The following is a 15,608-nucleotide window of genomic DNA, read 5'->3' as shown; positions in this document are numbered from 1 at the left end:
AACTTGGTCTCTAGTCAGAATCCCTTTTTAATTGGCTAATGTGCTAATAATTCTTTGTTCCAAAATTCTTAATGAAATCATAATATAAACGATTTAAATCACATTTGACTATTATTGTGTTTGTGTATTTTCATTGCAACATTTTCTCTCGTGTTTGGAATTTTTTTAGGCTTTGTACAATAGACTGGTTCCAGTAGTTAATGGTGTGAGAGAATTTTCTTCTATTCAGCTTGCCCGCTTGAAAGTAAGTTATGAATGTATTTTCCCTGTTTTCCCCAGGTGCAACAGAGCTGTTAAAATGTGCCATTTTAAATTATTTTTAACCAGTTAAATGGAGATTTGTAGTGGAAAGTTCCTTCATGTAATACAGTCTTTCCTCAAGGACTTGGCTTTCCTTAAGGATTTAGCAACATTTCTAGAAGCTTCCTGTGGTATAATTAGAGTCAAACTCTGTGTTTTTTATCAAGTAGTATCTCTTTTCCCTCAAAGTAAGACAACAGTATTTTATACACTGTCTCTTTCATCAGCAAAAGTCAAGATTTTCTAACATATATTATGGAGCAGTTTCATGAGAGAGCTGAAATACTCTGTTGCATCTGATGAAGTGGGTTTTTGCCCACGAAAGCTTATGCTCCAATAAATCTGTTAGTCTAAAAGGTGCCGCCGGACTTCTTGTTTTTTGTGAATTACTCTAGTATTTTTAAATTTTTATTTTATTTTCTCATTTTTAAAAGGGACGTACTACAGAGTTCCTGAAATCTTCTGGTTATCCTCCCGTTTCTCTTCATATAAACCTTCTTCCCAAATGTTCCTTGAGCTGGCCAGGCTATTGTGTAGCACAGCCTACCAGTATTGGAAGAAGGGGATGTTTGGCTGCAAACACCCAGGAAATGTGCTATTTTGCTATGTCCAGTTTTGCCATGTAAAAGTTCCATAATACAGTTCTAGTCTTTTGAGGATTTAATCATAGTCCTGATTAGTGTATTTTCCAACCACTGGGTGGCAATGGTGTTTGCAAAGTGCTTAGGGAGCTGTGGTGCACTTTTTTTAGATTAAGATCATATTGTTGAAAATGGTTCTTTTTATTTATGTATTTTTAGCTTTTTGTGCTACTCGGTTTTCTTGCCGAAACTAAAACAGGATATGTTTGGTGTCTGTTTACCCCTGTTACAAAGTGGCTCTAACAGAAGATTGCCTGAGAGAATCTATTGGAAAATATTTTCAGTTTGTCTTTGTTTACATTGGGTTGCCTGGAGGAAGAAAGGGTGCTGATATTTCAGTTATTCATGAGCTATCAAAGAGCTCTGTAGTTGGGAGGTGGCAGTGAGGGGGTAGGTGGTGTCTTGGTACTACTAGAGCTGCAAGTTGTTTCTGCTTCTGAACGAATGCAGCAAAATATCTATTATAGTTAAATTATTTCACTGTTAATTACCTTTAAAGTAGCAGAGTACTATGGTAAAATAACACTATTAGGGCCACAAAGTTAAGCATTCGCCATTTAGAAAATGCCAGAAGTGAGGGTGCCTGTACAACTTTCATTAGGGCCTCTTGTGCATATGCTTTAATACGTGATGACTAGGGCCCAACCAAATTCATGACCCATTCCGCCAATTTCCTGGTCATAAACAGTGTTGATGCACACAGGACATCAGTGTTAGCTCCTTAACTTTGACTTTTCAAGTGATACCTCACAAGGCATACTTCATACAACATCTATCATAATTTTGTAAAAGTGGTGACAATGTAGGCAGTCTCACTTGTTCATGGAAAACCAAAGCTTCTGGAAGTTCAGCTGCCAAAATCAAAGTCGTCCCCAGCATGCGTGAACTGATTTTTCAAAGTCTTCTAACTTGGCCAGATTTGGGCAGATTTTCAGAAGCACACCAAAACGCTTTCTCCTTACCCAAAGGCTCTTCTGGCAAATTTCAAGACCCTGCCCTGATGTATGGATGCACTAGACCAGGGAGAAGCAAACTTTTTACGTCAGGCCCCACTTTTCAGCCCTTCAATTATCCGAGACCCACCCCCCCCCAACCTATGGGAGGACCACAGGAGGGATGTGGGGGGTGGGTGCTCAGGAATGGGATGCTGGGGGTGTCCCCCAAATGGAGGGGTGTAGAGGGAGGACCCCAGGAGGGCAAGTCGGGGACTCAAGGGGTACCCCAAAGGACATTTTTGCTCTCTGCAAATATTGTTGGGAAATGAACTTTATATTCAGTTTTAGTTAAATGTTTGCAGAAAGTGAATGAAGGGGTGGTAGGTATTGCCAGAGCAAATTCACAGTTTTATTCAAATGTTTGTGACTATTTTTTTTCCACAATAGTCTACTGTTTGGAAGGATATGATACAAATGCTGAAGAGAGTGCTGTTTAAAAAGGAATACAGTGAAACTTGATTTTTTTTAATGACAGCCTCATTAAAAAGGTTGTGGAGCAGCCCCAACCTTCAAAAAACAGGGGTTGGAAAAATGGGAAATGTGAGCAAAGACATTTTTGTTCAGTACAGTACTATGTGTTAATTTTAAATGTTTAGTGCAACTAACATTTGTGTATTTATGTGAGAGAACAAAACATTAAATCTAAAATTTATAAACATTAACTGTGCTTGGTAATTTGCTGAAGAACACTTTCTAAGGCCAGTGAGAACACAGTCATTTTGGAGAAAATTGGGATTCTAGTATGTAATTTTCTCTTCGTTCATCTCTGTGCAGTTTCATTTTTGAACATTTTTTGACACTGCTGGAATAGGAGCAAATGCTGTGGCTGCTGTGCTGCTCTTTCTAAATGATGGAGTTCGGTGGTATTTTTACTGGTGTGTAGGGGGCTATTGAAACAGCACATTAATTAGGCAGACAAAAGTTTGTATTTCATTGCACACAGTAGTCATTTAAAGCCACACATGGATATTTGCAAGGAGGTGTGCTTGGCGAAGGCAAAGAGCTACCAGGCATAAATTTTGTTAATTATTTTTTTCCTATTACGTCCTGTGTTGCCTTTTCTCTTTGGTTTATCTTAACGGGAAGGTGCTATCTTATACAGACACCTTTTGGATAACTGCTGTTGAGTATTACTCCCTTTTTCCTCTCCACGTTTTTCCCCATTCTTGCCATAGGAGCTTTTCTGTGTGGTTTATTATTTCATCTTCAGCTGTGAGCTGTAATTTATTAGTCTGTGTTTTTTAAAAAAGTGAAAAAGTTTGTAAAAATGTTCGGGGGTAGAGGTGGGTACGTGTCTGTTTAACTTTCTAAGTAGGAAGTCTGCTTTATTGCTTTCCTCTCCTTTTTTTTAGAGGGTGGGGATAAACAGGACCAATCCCAACTCTTTAACAACAGAGGAGATTAGTAAATTTGTACGTCTTGACATTGACCCATCTACCATAACATGGCAAAGGGGTAAGTATTAGCAGTCAATGAGGGCTCAGTTCAGCAAGGTGCTTAGTCAGAAGCCTACCTTTAAGTTCAAGGTGTTTAATGCCAGTTTTGCTTGTCTTCTCTGAAAAAGCTACTATGTAATATTAACTACAAATGTTCCTGTCTGTAATCTAGAATAGGGAGAGGTCAGGTTAAGGAATACTTAAAACAGTTGTATGTAAATTGACAGGGGCTCACACAATTCACAAAAGGGTACGTCTGGAAATAGCTGAAGAAATTTCGGAACCATTTGGGATTACATCAGAAAAGTCATGTTAGGTGGTGGAGGCCCATGAGTTCTGGGAAAGAGTAAACATAATTCCAATTTTTGTAGGGCAACAAGGAGGACCCTGGGAATGACTGACCAGTTGGCCTGATTTTGATACTTGGAAAGATAATGGAATAAGTTACTGAACCATGAGTTTGTGAGCACCCAACAGATAGTAGGGTGATAAATAATAACCAACATGGTTTGTTCAAGAGCCAATGCCATACCTGCCTAATTTCATTCTTTGACTGGGTGCTGGCCTAGTGGGTGGTTGGGGGGAAAGTAGGTGTTCTTTATCTCGATTTTTAGTAAGGTTTTGATCATTGTCTCACATGCGTTCCCATAAACAAAAATGGAAAATGTGGTGTAAATGAAATTACTTTAAGGTAGGTGTACGACAGGCTGGAAGACTGATACACTCAGAGTTGATATAGATGTCAGACTGGGCTGGGTGGGTCCTGCACAGGCCTGTCCTGGGTCCAGTGCAATTTAACCTTTTACTTAATGAATTGGGGAATGAGGTGGAGAGTATGCTTATACAGTGATGAGTTACACTAAGCCCTATGGGGCAGAAGGGACTTTAGATACAGGGGCTTGAAGGGTGCTAGCACTTCGGAGGACAGGATTGGAATTCAAAATGATCTTGATAAATTGGAGACCTGATCTGAAATCAGCTGGATAAAATTCAGCAAAGGCGAATACAGAATGCTGTTCTCAGAAAGTTAAAACCAAATGCACAGCTACAAAATGAGGAGTAACTGACTGGGGCAGTAGTATTGTTGAGAAGCATGTGGAGGTTATAGCGGATCCCACATAGAATCTGAGTCAACAATGTGACAGTTGTGAGAATGGAAAATTATAATTCTGGGGTGTCTTAATATGTCAAATGTGAGAGACAAGTAATTTTCCGACTCGGCACTAGTGAGATGTCAGTTGAAGTAATGTGTCCAGTTCTGGCTGCCATAGTGTAAGGAAGGTTTGGGCAAATTGGAGAGAATCTATGGGTTAAAAAATGTGATAACAGCATAACCTGTGCAGGGAAAATTTAAAAAACTGAGTATGTTTAGCCCTGAAAATTGAAGACAGAGGAACACATGATGATGGTTTTTAAACATGTTCAGGGCTGTTAAAAAGAACAGCAATTGTTTTTCATGTCCATTGAAGGCTGGACAAGAAGTAAGCAGCAGGAGCAGCAAGAAACATTTGTTTTCTATATTAGGAAGAATATAAGGATAGCTACGTCCTACCATTGATCACTGAGAGAGGTTGTGGAATCCCCATCATTGGAGGCTTTTAAGAAAAGGGTAGACTGGGGAGGTGCAATAATTTTTGATGGAGGCCACTCAGAGATTTTGGTAAGTGGTCAAGGGCTGCACTTTTCTATAGATGAGGTGCAGGATCTGGGATGATGGTTTGCTGCAGAAGGGAACTGGGGTGCAGAATGCAGAGTGAGGTCTGAGAGGGTGTTTGGGTGAAGGAGGGGGTTGTGATCTGGGGCAGGGGCTTGGAAAGCATGGTCAGAGGGGGTATGGGTGCAGGAGAGGATTCTAGCCTGGAGGGTGCAGGAATGGGTGCAGGGTCTGGGAGGGAGTTGTGACCCGGAAGTGGGGAGAGAGGGTGCTGAGGGTTTTAGTGGTGACCTGGGGTAGGACTGGAGGGGCCAGGCCTTGGGTGCCAGAGGCAGTCTGTGGTTGGGAGATGCTTATATAGGTGGCTGCCTGCCTGCTGCAGCCCTAGATAGCTCCAAACTGCTGCCTGCTCCATGTGGCTGTGCTCCAGAATCCCCCAGCAAAATCTCTCAGCTCCTCTGCGTTCGCTCATAATGTTCTTAGGTGAGTGCTAAAATTCTGAAACAAAGCAGTGAGCTCAGGTTTTGGATCTAGTCAGTATAAGAATAGGCTGTGTTAGGTTTTGTGCCAATGGCCAGTCTTTACATTTAATTTCTGTGCTAAAAGATATGGTGCGTTGAAGTACAGCGTGGCCTTTCTTTGGTTTTAGAGAATATGATGGCTATGCACTAATTTAAACGTTTTTCAACAACCAGAATCGCATTTCTTATTCAACAAAGATTCCTATTAATGGAACACATGGTTCTGACTACCACCTATAAAAGGATATTGAGCAATCAGATTTCCTTACCACTCTTTTACTCTGCCTCTTTGTGTACATGCTGTATAAAATATAGGTTTATTTCATTAAGATAGTGTTGAGCTATTCAACATTCCATGTTTGTTATCAAACACGTACACATGTCTTCACCACTGTCCAACTCAGTGGGTCAGTAAATGATCCACTGGGGTTTAATTTATTTAATCTATCCCTCAACTCCTACCAATCACATTTTACAATTAAATCTAATAAAGGGAAATCTATTCATTTATAAAATCACTATAATAAATAATTTCTCTCTCTATAGTAAATCCATCTCTGTTTTATGAGTTTATATTTTATACAAAATAACTTTTGTTTTAAACAGTTTTGGTAAAACATGTCCTTTAGTAGTTTAGACTGAGCGTGCTGTATTGGTACAGTAAGGTTCCATTCATGTTGTGAACTGTGAGTGGGTGGGCCCATGAAAACCTTGGTTTGATTTAGATGGGTTATTGGTTTTTGTAAAGGACATGTTAGACTCCTGTCCTCTAAAGTGCAAGCTTTATCCACTAATGGCTTTAGTTTAATTGGAATTGTTGAAATCTATGTGGCAATTGCTTTTAATCTTAATAAAGCATTGTGGCATCATGAAGATGTAAAGCTTGAAAATTCATTGCATTTTGGCCATGCGCTGATTCTCTACAGCCAGCCCCCTAAATCATGACCGCCGAGGAACACATCTCCCGTGTGGCTACAAGATCCCCTGCTACAGCCAGCCCCCAAAAATCACAACCCTAACCCTCACCATGCACAAGCTGCCTGGCACCTTGTGCAGCATGTCTTTTTATTGGTTCGGGGTCAAGCCACATGATGTAGCTGGGTGTGGGAATGTTCCACACTTTGTGGCACCTCCAAGGGGAGGGAAGGGAGGGGATGTGGGGGTCAGGACAACATGTAAACATCTGAAAAGAAGTTTCTGGTACTACCAGACAAGCATGACCCCCACCCACAGCCTAGCTGACACAGTATGGGGAGCCAGCGGCTGGCACCAGGCAGGGCATTAAAAAAGGCAGATAGCGGGGCTATACACCGAACCACAGACCCCACCGCTGTGCTTCTAGCAAAGAAAAAGAGAGGTTTTTCAGCCTCTCATGACCCTACTGCCATGGGCTTGCAGGTGCTGAATTGTAATGGTCCTGTTGCCTAATTCCTGTGCAATTGAGAGCAGTGGAAATGTAAGAGGCCAGAGCAGAGAACTGTCGTGCATTGTGGGGCACTTACAGGACATCTGTGTAGGCTAATGAATTTGATTTAAAGACGTGCCACATCCTTACTATCCTTCACTTGGGATTTTAAATTCAAATTGAACACTACGCTCGTCAGGTTACTATGATTTTAGGATTTTTATATCATGTCGATTTTAGTGCTCCATAAATAGAGCTAATGGAATTTACAGTGAGGACAGGCACTTGGAAAAATTGGGCTAACTGCCTTAAAATCAATTTTATCTCATATGGTAGACGCAGCCTCAGTCTCTGGCTTTATGCTTAACATGTAAGCTCTTTAAAGTAAGCACTGCCCTTTTGTTCTCTTCATACAGCTCTTAGGGTATGTCTGTATTTACAGGGGGATTGAGGCGCTGCAATCAATCTTCCAGGGATTGATTTGCCACATCAGTGAAGACACAACAAAATTGATTTCTCTGGGCTCAGCTGTTGGCCCTGGTATTCTGTGCTGCCGTGAGCCGGAAGAGCCCTGATGTACACCAGGGAATAAAGTTGATCCTGCTATGTCAATTCTAGCTATGCTAATGGGGTGGCTAGAATTCCGTATCGGATTGACTTTGATCCTTAGAGTAGACCAGGCCTCACTACGATAGGGTCCTGGCTCCTGATCAGGACTCCTAGGCAGTTGCTGAATATATATATATATATATAAAATAATACACTGAGGCTGTGTCTGTGCTACAAAAATAACTTTGAAATTGCTTACTTTGAAGTACAACTTACTTTGAAGTAGGCAACTTCAAAGTTGAGCATCTACACACACCCTGCTTTGAAGATGAACTTGCAAGTAGAACACCGCTTTATTCCCAGGAAAATTTGTGTACACTCTCTGCTGGCTACTTAAAAGTAGTGCCTAATTTCAAAGTTAACTTCAAGCTTAATTCCTAGTGTAGACGCACCCAGAGAATATTTTCCCTAACAAATCTTTAATGAGAGGATACAGATTGGCTTCTTGGAATTTCTAGCAAAGGCTAAAAATAAAAACTAGATTTTGAGTGATATTCCATTTTATTTCAAAGTTCTTATTAATATTCAGACCTGATGTGATGAATATGGTAATTAACCATCATGATATTGGTGTAGTTTGTTACAGAATATGTAACTGATACTCTTAACAGGTAAAAAGGTTACAAGGTTCATATAGTTGTAATATCTGTTTTGTGCATGGTTGGTGTCTTAGTGTGTACTTCTTCATTTTGGTTTCACATCAGAAACAAGACAGATTAATTTTATGTCTGCTTCTTGTTAAAGAGACAGCCAGAAATGATAGTATAAACATATGGATGTAGTCAAGAGCCATCTGTATTTTGTGCCATTTGCCAGTTCGGATGCTGCTCAAGTTTTACGTAATCTAATTTTCTCCTCAGAATGTAAAGAATCTGATATACAGAAGTCAAACTGGCTAAAAATCAACCTTGCCTGTTGTATTTCTTCTGCTTAAAGCAAAAGCCTCAGCTTAGTGGGAATCAATATAGACTAGCATATAAGATATTATAAAAGAAAGGGGGTATGCCTCACATAGAGAATGCTGCACACTTTAATTCCCAGTGGTACCCAAATAGTAACAGTAAATATAAAGGCATTTTAAAGGAATTTTGCATGGACCTATGCCTGGGTAGATGTTACTTCACCACTACGAATGCCTACTACATCCCCACAGATTTGCTGGTCTCTTTGCAGCAGGAGCTCCTTCTTTTTGATGCTCAAAAAATGCATGTCAAAAATACACAGGCACCCTCATCTGAAGCTGAAAAAACTCAAGTTTACTTCAGCCTAAATTTAAAACAGATTGGGGGAGTGGATCTCTGAAATGGAGTTGGCTGCACTTTGGGTATTGTGAATACACTTCTCAGTTAAGAATACAGTGGATATTCAAATAATGGTTAAGTATGTTAGACAAGTGTTGCTTGGGCTTGATAATCAGAAAAGACTTCTTGCCAAATGATGTAGGCATGGAAGAAAAATCAGAAATGGTAATTGCATATTGCGATGCAGAAAAATGACATGGTGTGAAATTTCTTGGGGCTTAATTTATGTAATGATGTTTTTGAAGGGGTTAGGTTCACATTAAAGGTACATTTTACAACATGAGAATAACTTAACATTTGGCTATCATGTAGTCTAAAAATCAGTTCTCAACACTTTGTCATGAAGAGATGTACAGTAGATAGGTCTGAAATAGTGGGGATCCACTAAAACGGGCTTTTGTTACACATATGGATGGATATTAAGATTTTTCCATAGTTGGAAATCCAGTAAAATCTTACTGGCTTCCAACAGAAGATTACATTATCAAAGAGGGTGCGCCTGAGGCAGTTCAGACTGGACGTGCAGAAGTGTCAAAGCTAGCATATCTCAGCTGGGTACCCAATGTGCACTACTGCAGTGGCTTTAGATGTGGAAGTATACTAATCTGGGTACAGAGGCCTATACTACAGAAATAACTATTTTTATGTCAGGCATACATGGAGTGTGACTAGGTAACTGATTCTCTGTCAGTGTAAATATTTCGTTTTTCTTCTTTCCTCCCTTATCCCCCTTTCCAGTATTGGATACAAATGACCGTTTCCTACGAAAAATAACAATCGGACAGGCTGATACAGAGAAGGGGTTTTTCCGACAGGTATGGGCTATTATGTACTAGATGTTGTTTTTCTGGGCAGAATTTATTTTCGAGCATGTGAAATATTTTCTATTCTACAGTCTTTTTAATACATTGTGTAGGATTAGTCAAATTCTAATTGTTATATGTATTTGTAGCATCCTAGCAATAAAACTAGATGCACTAATGAGTAATTAAGGCTAAGTCCACACTGCCCCTTTACTGCACTCAGCTTTCTGGCTCAGGATTATGTAAAATACTACACAGCCCCAATGGCAGAATGTTACATCACTGTAAAGTGGCGGTATAAATGGGCTCGCAATGATGGGACTGTGCTTCTAGTCCTGTTACCTACTTCTCTCAAGGAGGTGGTATACATAGAGCCATGGCCACACTCACTTCAAAGTGCCACTGGGGTGTGTTACTTAAAATGTATTATCTTCTTCTTAGGTCCTAATTTTAGTTTTGTTTTATGACTATTTAGTTGTGAAAAAGGGCAGTTCTTTATGTGCTTTACTTGCCCGTAGTATAACTTAAAATGCATCATAATTTTCTTCACTTTCCTCATACATTAGGGACTTGGATCCTGACCGTATGAAGACTTAAGCATGAACTTTGTTTTAATTGAAGTCAGTGGAACTGCTCAGTGTATACAGCTTAAGTATATGTGGGAGTCTTTGAAGTTTCAGCAATTTGCAGTGATAATTTGCACTATTTCACAAAAGCCAGTTGGAAAAGGTTAATACAGAACTTTCTGATAAACTTAAAACTGACATCCATTGACTTTAAAGGCACAAATTTTCTTCAACCCAGATTTGTACAAATGGATTCATGTTGATCCAGTGCTCCAAAATATTCATAAGCCACTAAACACATCTAGAAGAGTTTGTGGTCCAGCCCTACCCACCATAGGAAGTGAATTACTTAAAATTAGCTTCATTTGTCAGTACTAGAGTATACACAATAATTGAATGAAACTGGAAATTGGTGAAAATGTTCTTTGCAATATGCTATAGGCAGCAGTTAACTCTGTTTAGTTTCAAGTATCCTTCATGTGTAGGGCGTATCTCACTGCAAGAAAGTTAGTGTCAAGCATTTTTCAGTTTGGCCAACACGTAGCAATTCTGAAAATCTCAGCTTTAATTTTCTTGCCTATTCCACAGCTGCTGTAATGCAAAATGTCAGAGGGATTAGTCTCTGTGTTGCTGTATCTGCAAAAACAATGAGAAGTCCCGTGGCACCTTACAGACTTACATTTATTGGAGCATAAGCTTTCATGGGCAGAGACCCACGTATCTGATGAAGTGGGTCTTTGTCCTCAAAAGCGGGTCTTTGTCCTCAAAAGCGTATACTCCAATAGATCTATTTGGTTACATCTACACTGCAACAATCTGTCAACAAAAGTTGATGTCAGACTAGATCTTCCGGCAGAACCTCTGTCAACACGTCTGTGCACAAAAGCAGATCGAAAGAGCAATCCATTCTGTCAACAGAGAGTGGCCAGACTGCCTGACCATGTTCTTGACAGAAGAGCCAACTGGAAGCTCGGCAAATAGGGCTGCCTGGTGAGCCAGAAGCCCTGTCTGTCAACAGAGGGGGCCCACCAGGGCATCTACAAAACCTTTTGGTTGACAGAAACTGTCAATAAAGACATTATTCCTCATCATAGAGAGGCAAACGCTGTCAGTAGAAGTGCCGAGTTTTGTCAACAAAACCCTCTAGTGTAGATGCAGCCTTAGTCTGTAAGCTTCCAATTCTTGCTGATGCAAAATGTTCGGTACTGTAAAAAAAGACGTTAACGCTCGTATTCAAACTAATATTTTTGCACTTACTGAATTATTCTGGGAATTAGGGATACTGATAAGTGTTCAATTTGAATGAATAGGCATGTAGAAGAGACTTCTCTTTCTAAACCTGCTTTCTATGTCATTCAGTGTAACTATTAGCTCAGAGCCAAAGTCCACACTGAAGGAAAAAGAAAGCATTTATTAAAGTGGGTTAGCTAACTTAGGTTAAAATAGCAGTAAAAACTTGGCAGTTCAGCTTCCAGCTTGTTTAGCAGCTGGAGCTCAATCCTGAGAGACTGAGTCAAGCATGGACAGGTTGATGGTGAGTGAAAGATGGCAGGTAGGGTGGAGAATGGCTCTAATGGGCTGTGAAAGTGAATACAAAGAGCTGATGTCTGATTTGCTGAAGAGGAGGAAGCCATTGGAGGAATTAACAGAGAGAGGGTTGACCTGGTTCAAACAACAGGCTAGAAAATGATCTTTACAACAGCATTCTGGATGGAGATGAGCCAGGCAAGATGCAGCTTCCCATGACTGTAGTGGACTACTCAGCATCAGGATATCAAACTCTGGCTCTTAAAAGTTAGGGCTAGAATACTAAAATTACATTTTGAAGTGTTTTACATGAATATCTCTGTACTGTGTTGAACTTTGATATATTGGAGTGATGCACATTCTCTCGTACTCCAACTGACCAGGTGGAATTGAACAGAGAAAGAGAATCGGTATTGAAACTAGTTTTCAGCATGTCACCAGCGATCCAGCTAAAACAGCACAAACATTTTCTAAATATTTGGAGTGTTCTAGCACTTTTGAAATCAGTGATACGTGTGTAGAAGGAGAGAAGACAGTGGAAAGGTTGAGCATTTTAAAAATGTTGTGCTTTCCAAAGAGTAGTTTGTAAATTTGGCATTGATTCTGTAATTGGATGCATGTGGGCGCAGGTCGTTACACTGATACAAATCTGACTGCAAAACTGATGTTTCTATCAGTGCTCCAAAGGCATGTAAAGAGGTGCAGCCCAAACCAATGAGAGGTTTTGTCACTATCTGCCTTGATGCCCTGAATGCTTCTGAGCTTTGGCTGCCAGCTTGGACACCAGCAGCCTGCTCATGGCACAGTAGCCTCACTCTGGCTTTCACCAGTCTGGTTACCAGTCTTAAGTTCTTAGGGGAAAGGGTAGCTCAGTGGGTTGAGCATTCACCTGTTCAACCTAGGGTTGTGAGCTCAATCCTTGAGAGGGCTATTTAGGGAGTGGGGCAAATAGATGCCAGGGATGGTGCTCGGGCCTGCTAAGAGGGCAGGGAACAGGACTAGAGGGCCTGCCAAGGCCACTTCTAGTTCTAGGAGATGTGCATCTCCAGTTTAAAAAACGAAAAAAAAACAAAAACACCTCCCTTATAGGTCAGCCCTTGTGATGCAGCATTCACAGAACCTTAGTGAGTTCACTGCTTCTTTAAAGAGACACTACTCGGCACCAACATGTTAATTTGGATGAGGACTAGCACATTTTGTTAGGATACAGTGATAAAATAACTTATAGTCAAATTAAAAATAAGTTTATTAACAAAGAACATTCAGTGAAGTAATTTTAAGTAATAGTGAAAAGTGTTAAGGGTTACAGAAAAAACAAACAAAACATACACTGAATTTAGCTTTGGTAAGTTACGTTCATGGTTTAAGCAGATTTTTTACATATATTCTTTTACCATACACTTCAGCCTCCTTGTTTGAAAGATCCACTGTTCTGTGATTTCAAGAGCTCTGGTCTCTTCGGTTTCTCAAGTGATGGGTAGCTCAAATGTCTTTTTTCTCCTTTATATTACCCCCCAAATTCATTGTCTCATGTTTCAAGAGCTAGGAAGGCTTCCTGTTCTCTTCTTCTGGATTTCTGGTCCTTCTTCTGATTGATACGGTCTGTCTGTTGTTTTCGGTCTCACCTTGCTTAATTTACAGTGGAGAAGACAGACAGCAGCCTTCTCTCCTGACTGATCTCTCTCTTTGTTTGATTAAGGTGATCACAGGCTTTAAAGAATAATATTTGTAAAGATGCATAATTCCTTATATAGAGTTAATACAGACGATTCACAGTGATATTAATCACTAGTATGTCACCAGCTCTCATAAAAGACCTTACTCAATAACTTTTATAGTAAAGAAATGGTGTACACAATCAGTTGGTTCAACTGCTCATTCTTTGGCATTCACATTCCCTGGGGTGCCTGGTCCCTGTCCATCACAGAAAGTAACGATGACTGAAAGTATAAAATAGTATGTATTCTAATAGGGTTATGACTGTTTTTTTAAATAAAATAATATATGGAGATACACATCTCATAGAGCTGGAAAGGACCTCAGGAGATCATCAAGTCCAGTCTCCTGCCCTCTTGGCAGGGCCAAGCACCATCCCATTTTTTTTTAATCTATTTGTCCCAGATCCTGGGATAGCCCCCTCAAGGATTGAACTCACAACACTGAGTTTAGCAGACCAGTGCGCAAACCACTGCGTTCCTCAAATATCTCTCAGGGTTGGTTCCCCCACCCCCACCCCTTTTTAATTTATATTTAAAAAAGCAAAAACCTAATATGCAAAAGGAAAATAAACATTTTAAATGTAATCCTGGTGATGAAAACTCTAAAAGTACAAACTCTGTTCTTAAAACTAACCTGGTAAACTTAGCTGGTGTTGCAGTTTATGAGGTATATGAAATCTCCTTGATCTCAGATTTGTTCACGATTTCTCAGTGCTGCATGGGTAAGTTAGAGGAGGTGTATTATCCTGAATCCTGGATTTTATTTTCATTTGTTCTAGGAAGGCTTGGCCATAAAAATGGGGTCTAATAGAGCTAGGGAGAGTTAACTGTTTTACTTAAAGCTTTTTTCTTAATAAAGAACGAGCTCAATTTAAAGTTTAAAAATACCTGTTTTGTAATTGTAGTTTTTTTCATTTTAGCTCCCAATCCTGTAAATATTTCCTCCTGTTCTTTGCTACTTGTGTATGTACGTATACTAGATCCATAAACGCATTCAAGCACTTTTTTAAGTTTGAACAAAGAACTTACTTCGTTGACATGAGTACAACTATTCACATGCTTAAATTTAATCAAGTGATGAGAAAGTTGCTCTTGTAAGTTGCATGAACACTGAAGGGAGAAGTATGGATTTCAGGAAAAAATAGTTGGGAGGAACACCAGGCAGTCATTCTTTGTGGTTTGTGCAGCTGTATAAAATATTAAGCTGCAGCTGGAGCAGCTCTGTATACAGTTATTTAATAAAGAGCCAATTTAGTTTAGTAAGTCTAGAGTCCTCTCCTGTTAGTACCCAGCATGAGTTATATGAAATAGGGGTTTGTCATGTGTCCTGATCTTGCAGTCTTTGCAGAACTGGGACTTTAGGTATTTACAAAGTGCCTGCCACTTTGCTGTATAAATATTGTCAAGTGAGACACTTCACTTATCAGGAGCTAGGTTTGAATCCTTCTAAAGAATTAATGCACGTTATAGATCCATTTCTACAAAAGCAAGACTGGTATTGCACTAAGTCCCTGGGTTTTTTAAAATTACATGTTAATCCATGAGGAGGAAAAAAACCCACAAATTTTATACGCTAAATGTAAGAAAATACTATTTTAAAAGTACTTTGTCAGATAGTTTAACTTCCCAAATTTAGAATTTTGTACAATAAAAATTACAAAAAGTAATATGAAAATAAATATTTGCATGAAATCAGAGAATATTTAAGCACACAAATTCCTGAGCAGTATTCTAAACCCAAGTATAAGAAGCACTGTGATAGTCCACGTGGTGCGGAAAGTGAAACTGACCAGTGTTGTTTCACTGCCCTCACAAGGACCGGCGCCAGTGGGTCAGCAACTTGAACTGCCATGAAAGGAAACTGTATTTGAGTCCGAGTCCAAGTCCAGAGAGGTGCTGAGTCCCCTGATTAATAAAATTTCAAACCAACCCCCATCCCACCTTAATCATTGTAAACATCCAGTTTCCATTTTGCTGTTAGTTATTTGATGTAACTGAGATGTCATTAATAACAGTTAAGAACTTTTAAAATTGTACTGTCAAGGTCATCAGACCAAATTTCTTTCCATTGTTCTCTGAAAGTATCTTCTTGCCTGCTTCTGGTTCGGTTTACTACTGTTACTTTTATCTTT

At 39.7% G+C, this 15,608-nt stretch overlaps 1 protein-coding gene across 5 annotated transcripts in view; it reads left to right on the top strand.

Moving 5' to 3' along the window:
• MTHFD1L (methylenetetrahydrofolate dehydrogenase (NADP+ dependent) 1 like) overlaps window positions 1-15,608 on the top strand; it is a 233,799-nt gene that overhangs the window by 61,484 nt on the left and 156,707 nt on the right. For 4 of the 5 annotated variants that reach the window (XM_074990388.1, XM_074990391.1, XM_074990389.1 and 1 more), the window contains exons 15-17: window positions 170-244; window positions 3,289-3,391; window positions 9,601-9,677. In XM_074990388.1, coding sequence (XP_074846489.1) covers window positions 170-244; window positions 3,289-3,391; window positions 9,601-9,677 — 255 coding nt within the window. The remainder of the gene's footprint in view (window positions 1-169; window positions 245-3,288; window positions 3,392-9,600; window positions 9,678-15,608) is intronic. The other variant, XM_074990392.1, reaches the window with a different exon arrangement.

Source organism: Carettochelys insculpta, chromosome 3, assembly GCF_033958435.1.
Source record: "Carettochelys insculpta isolate YL-2023 chromosome 3, ASM3395843v1, whole genome shotgun sequence".
Classification (NCBI taxonomy): domain Eukaryota; kingdom Metazoa; phylum Chordata; order Testudines; family Carettochelyidae; genus Carettochelys; species Carettochelys insculpta.
Note: the sequence above shows the minus strand (reverse complement) of the source record. Positions and strands in the feature narration are given on the sequence as shown.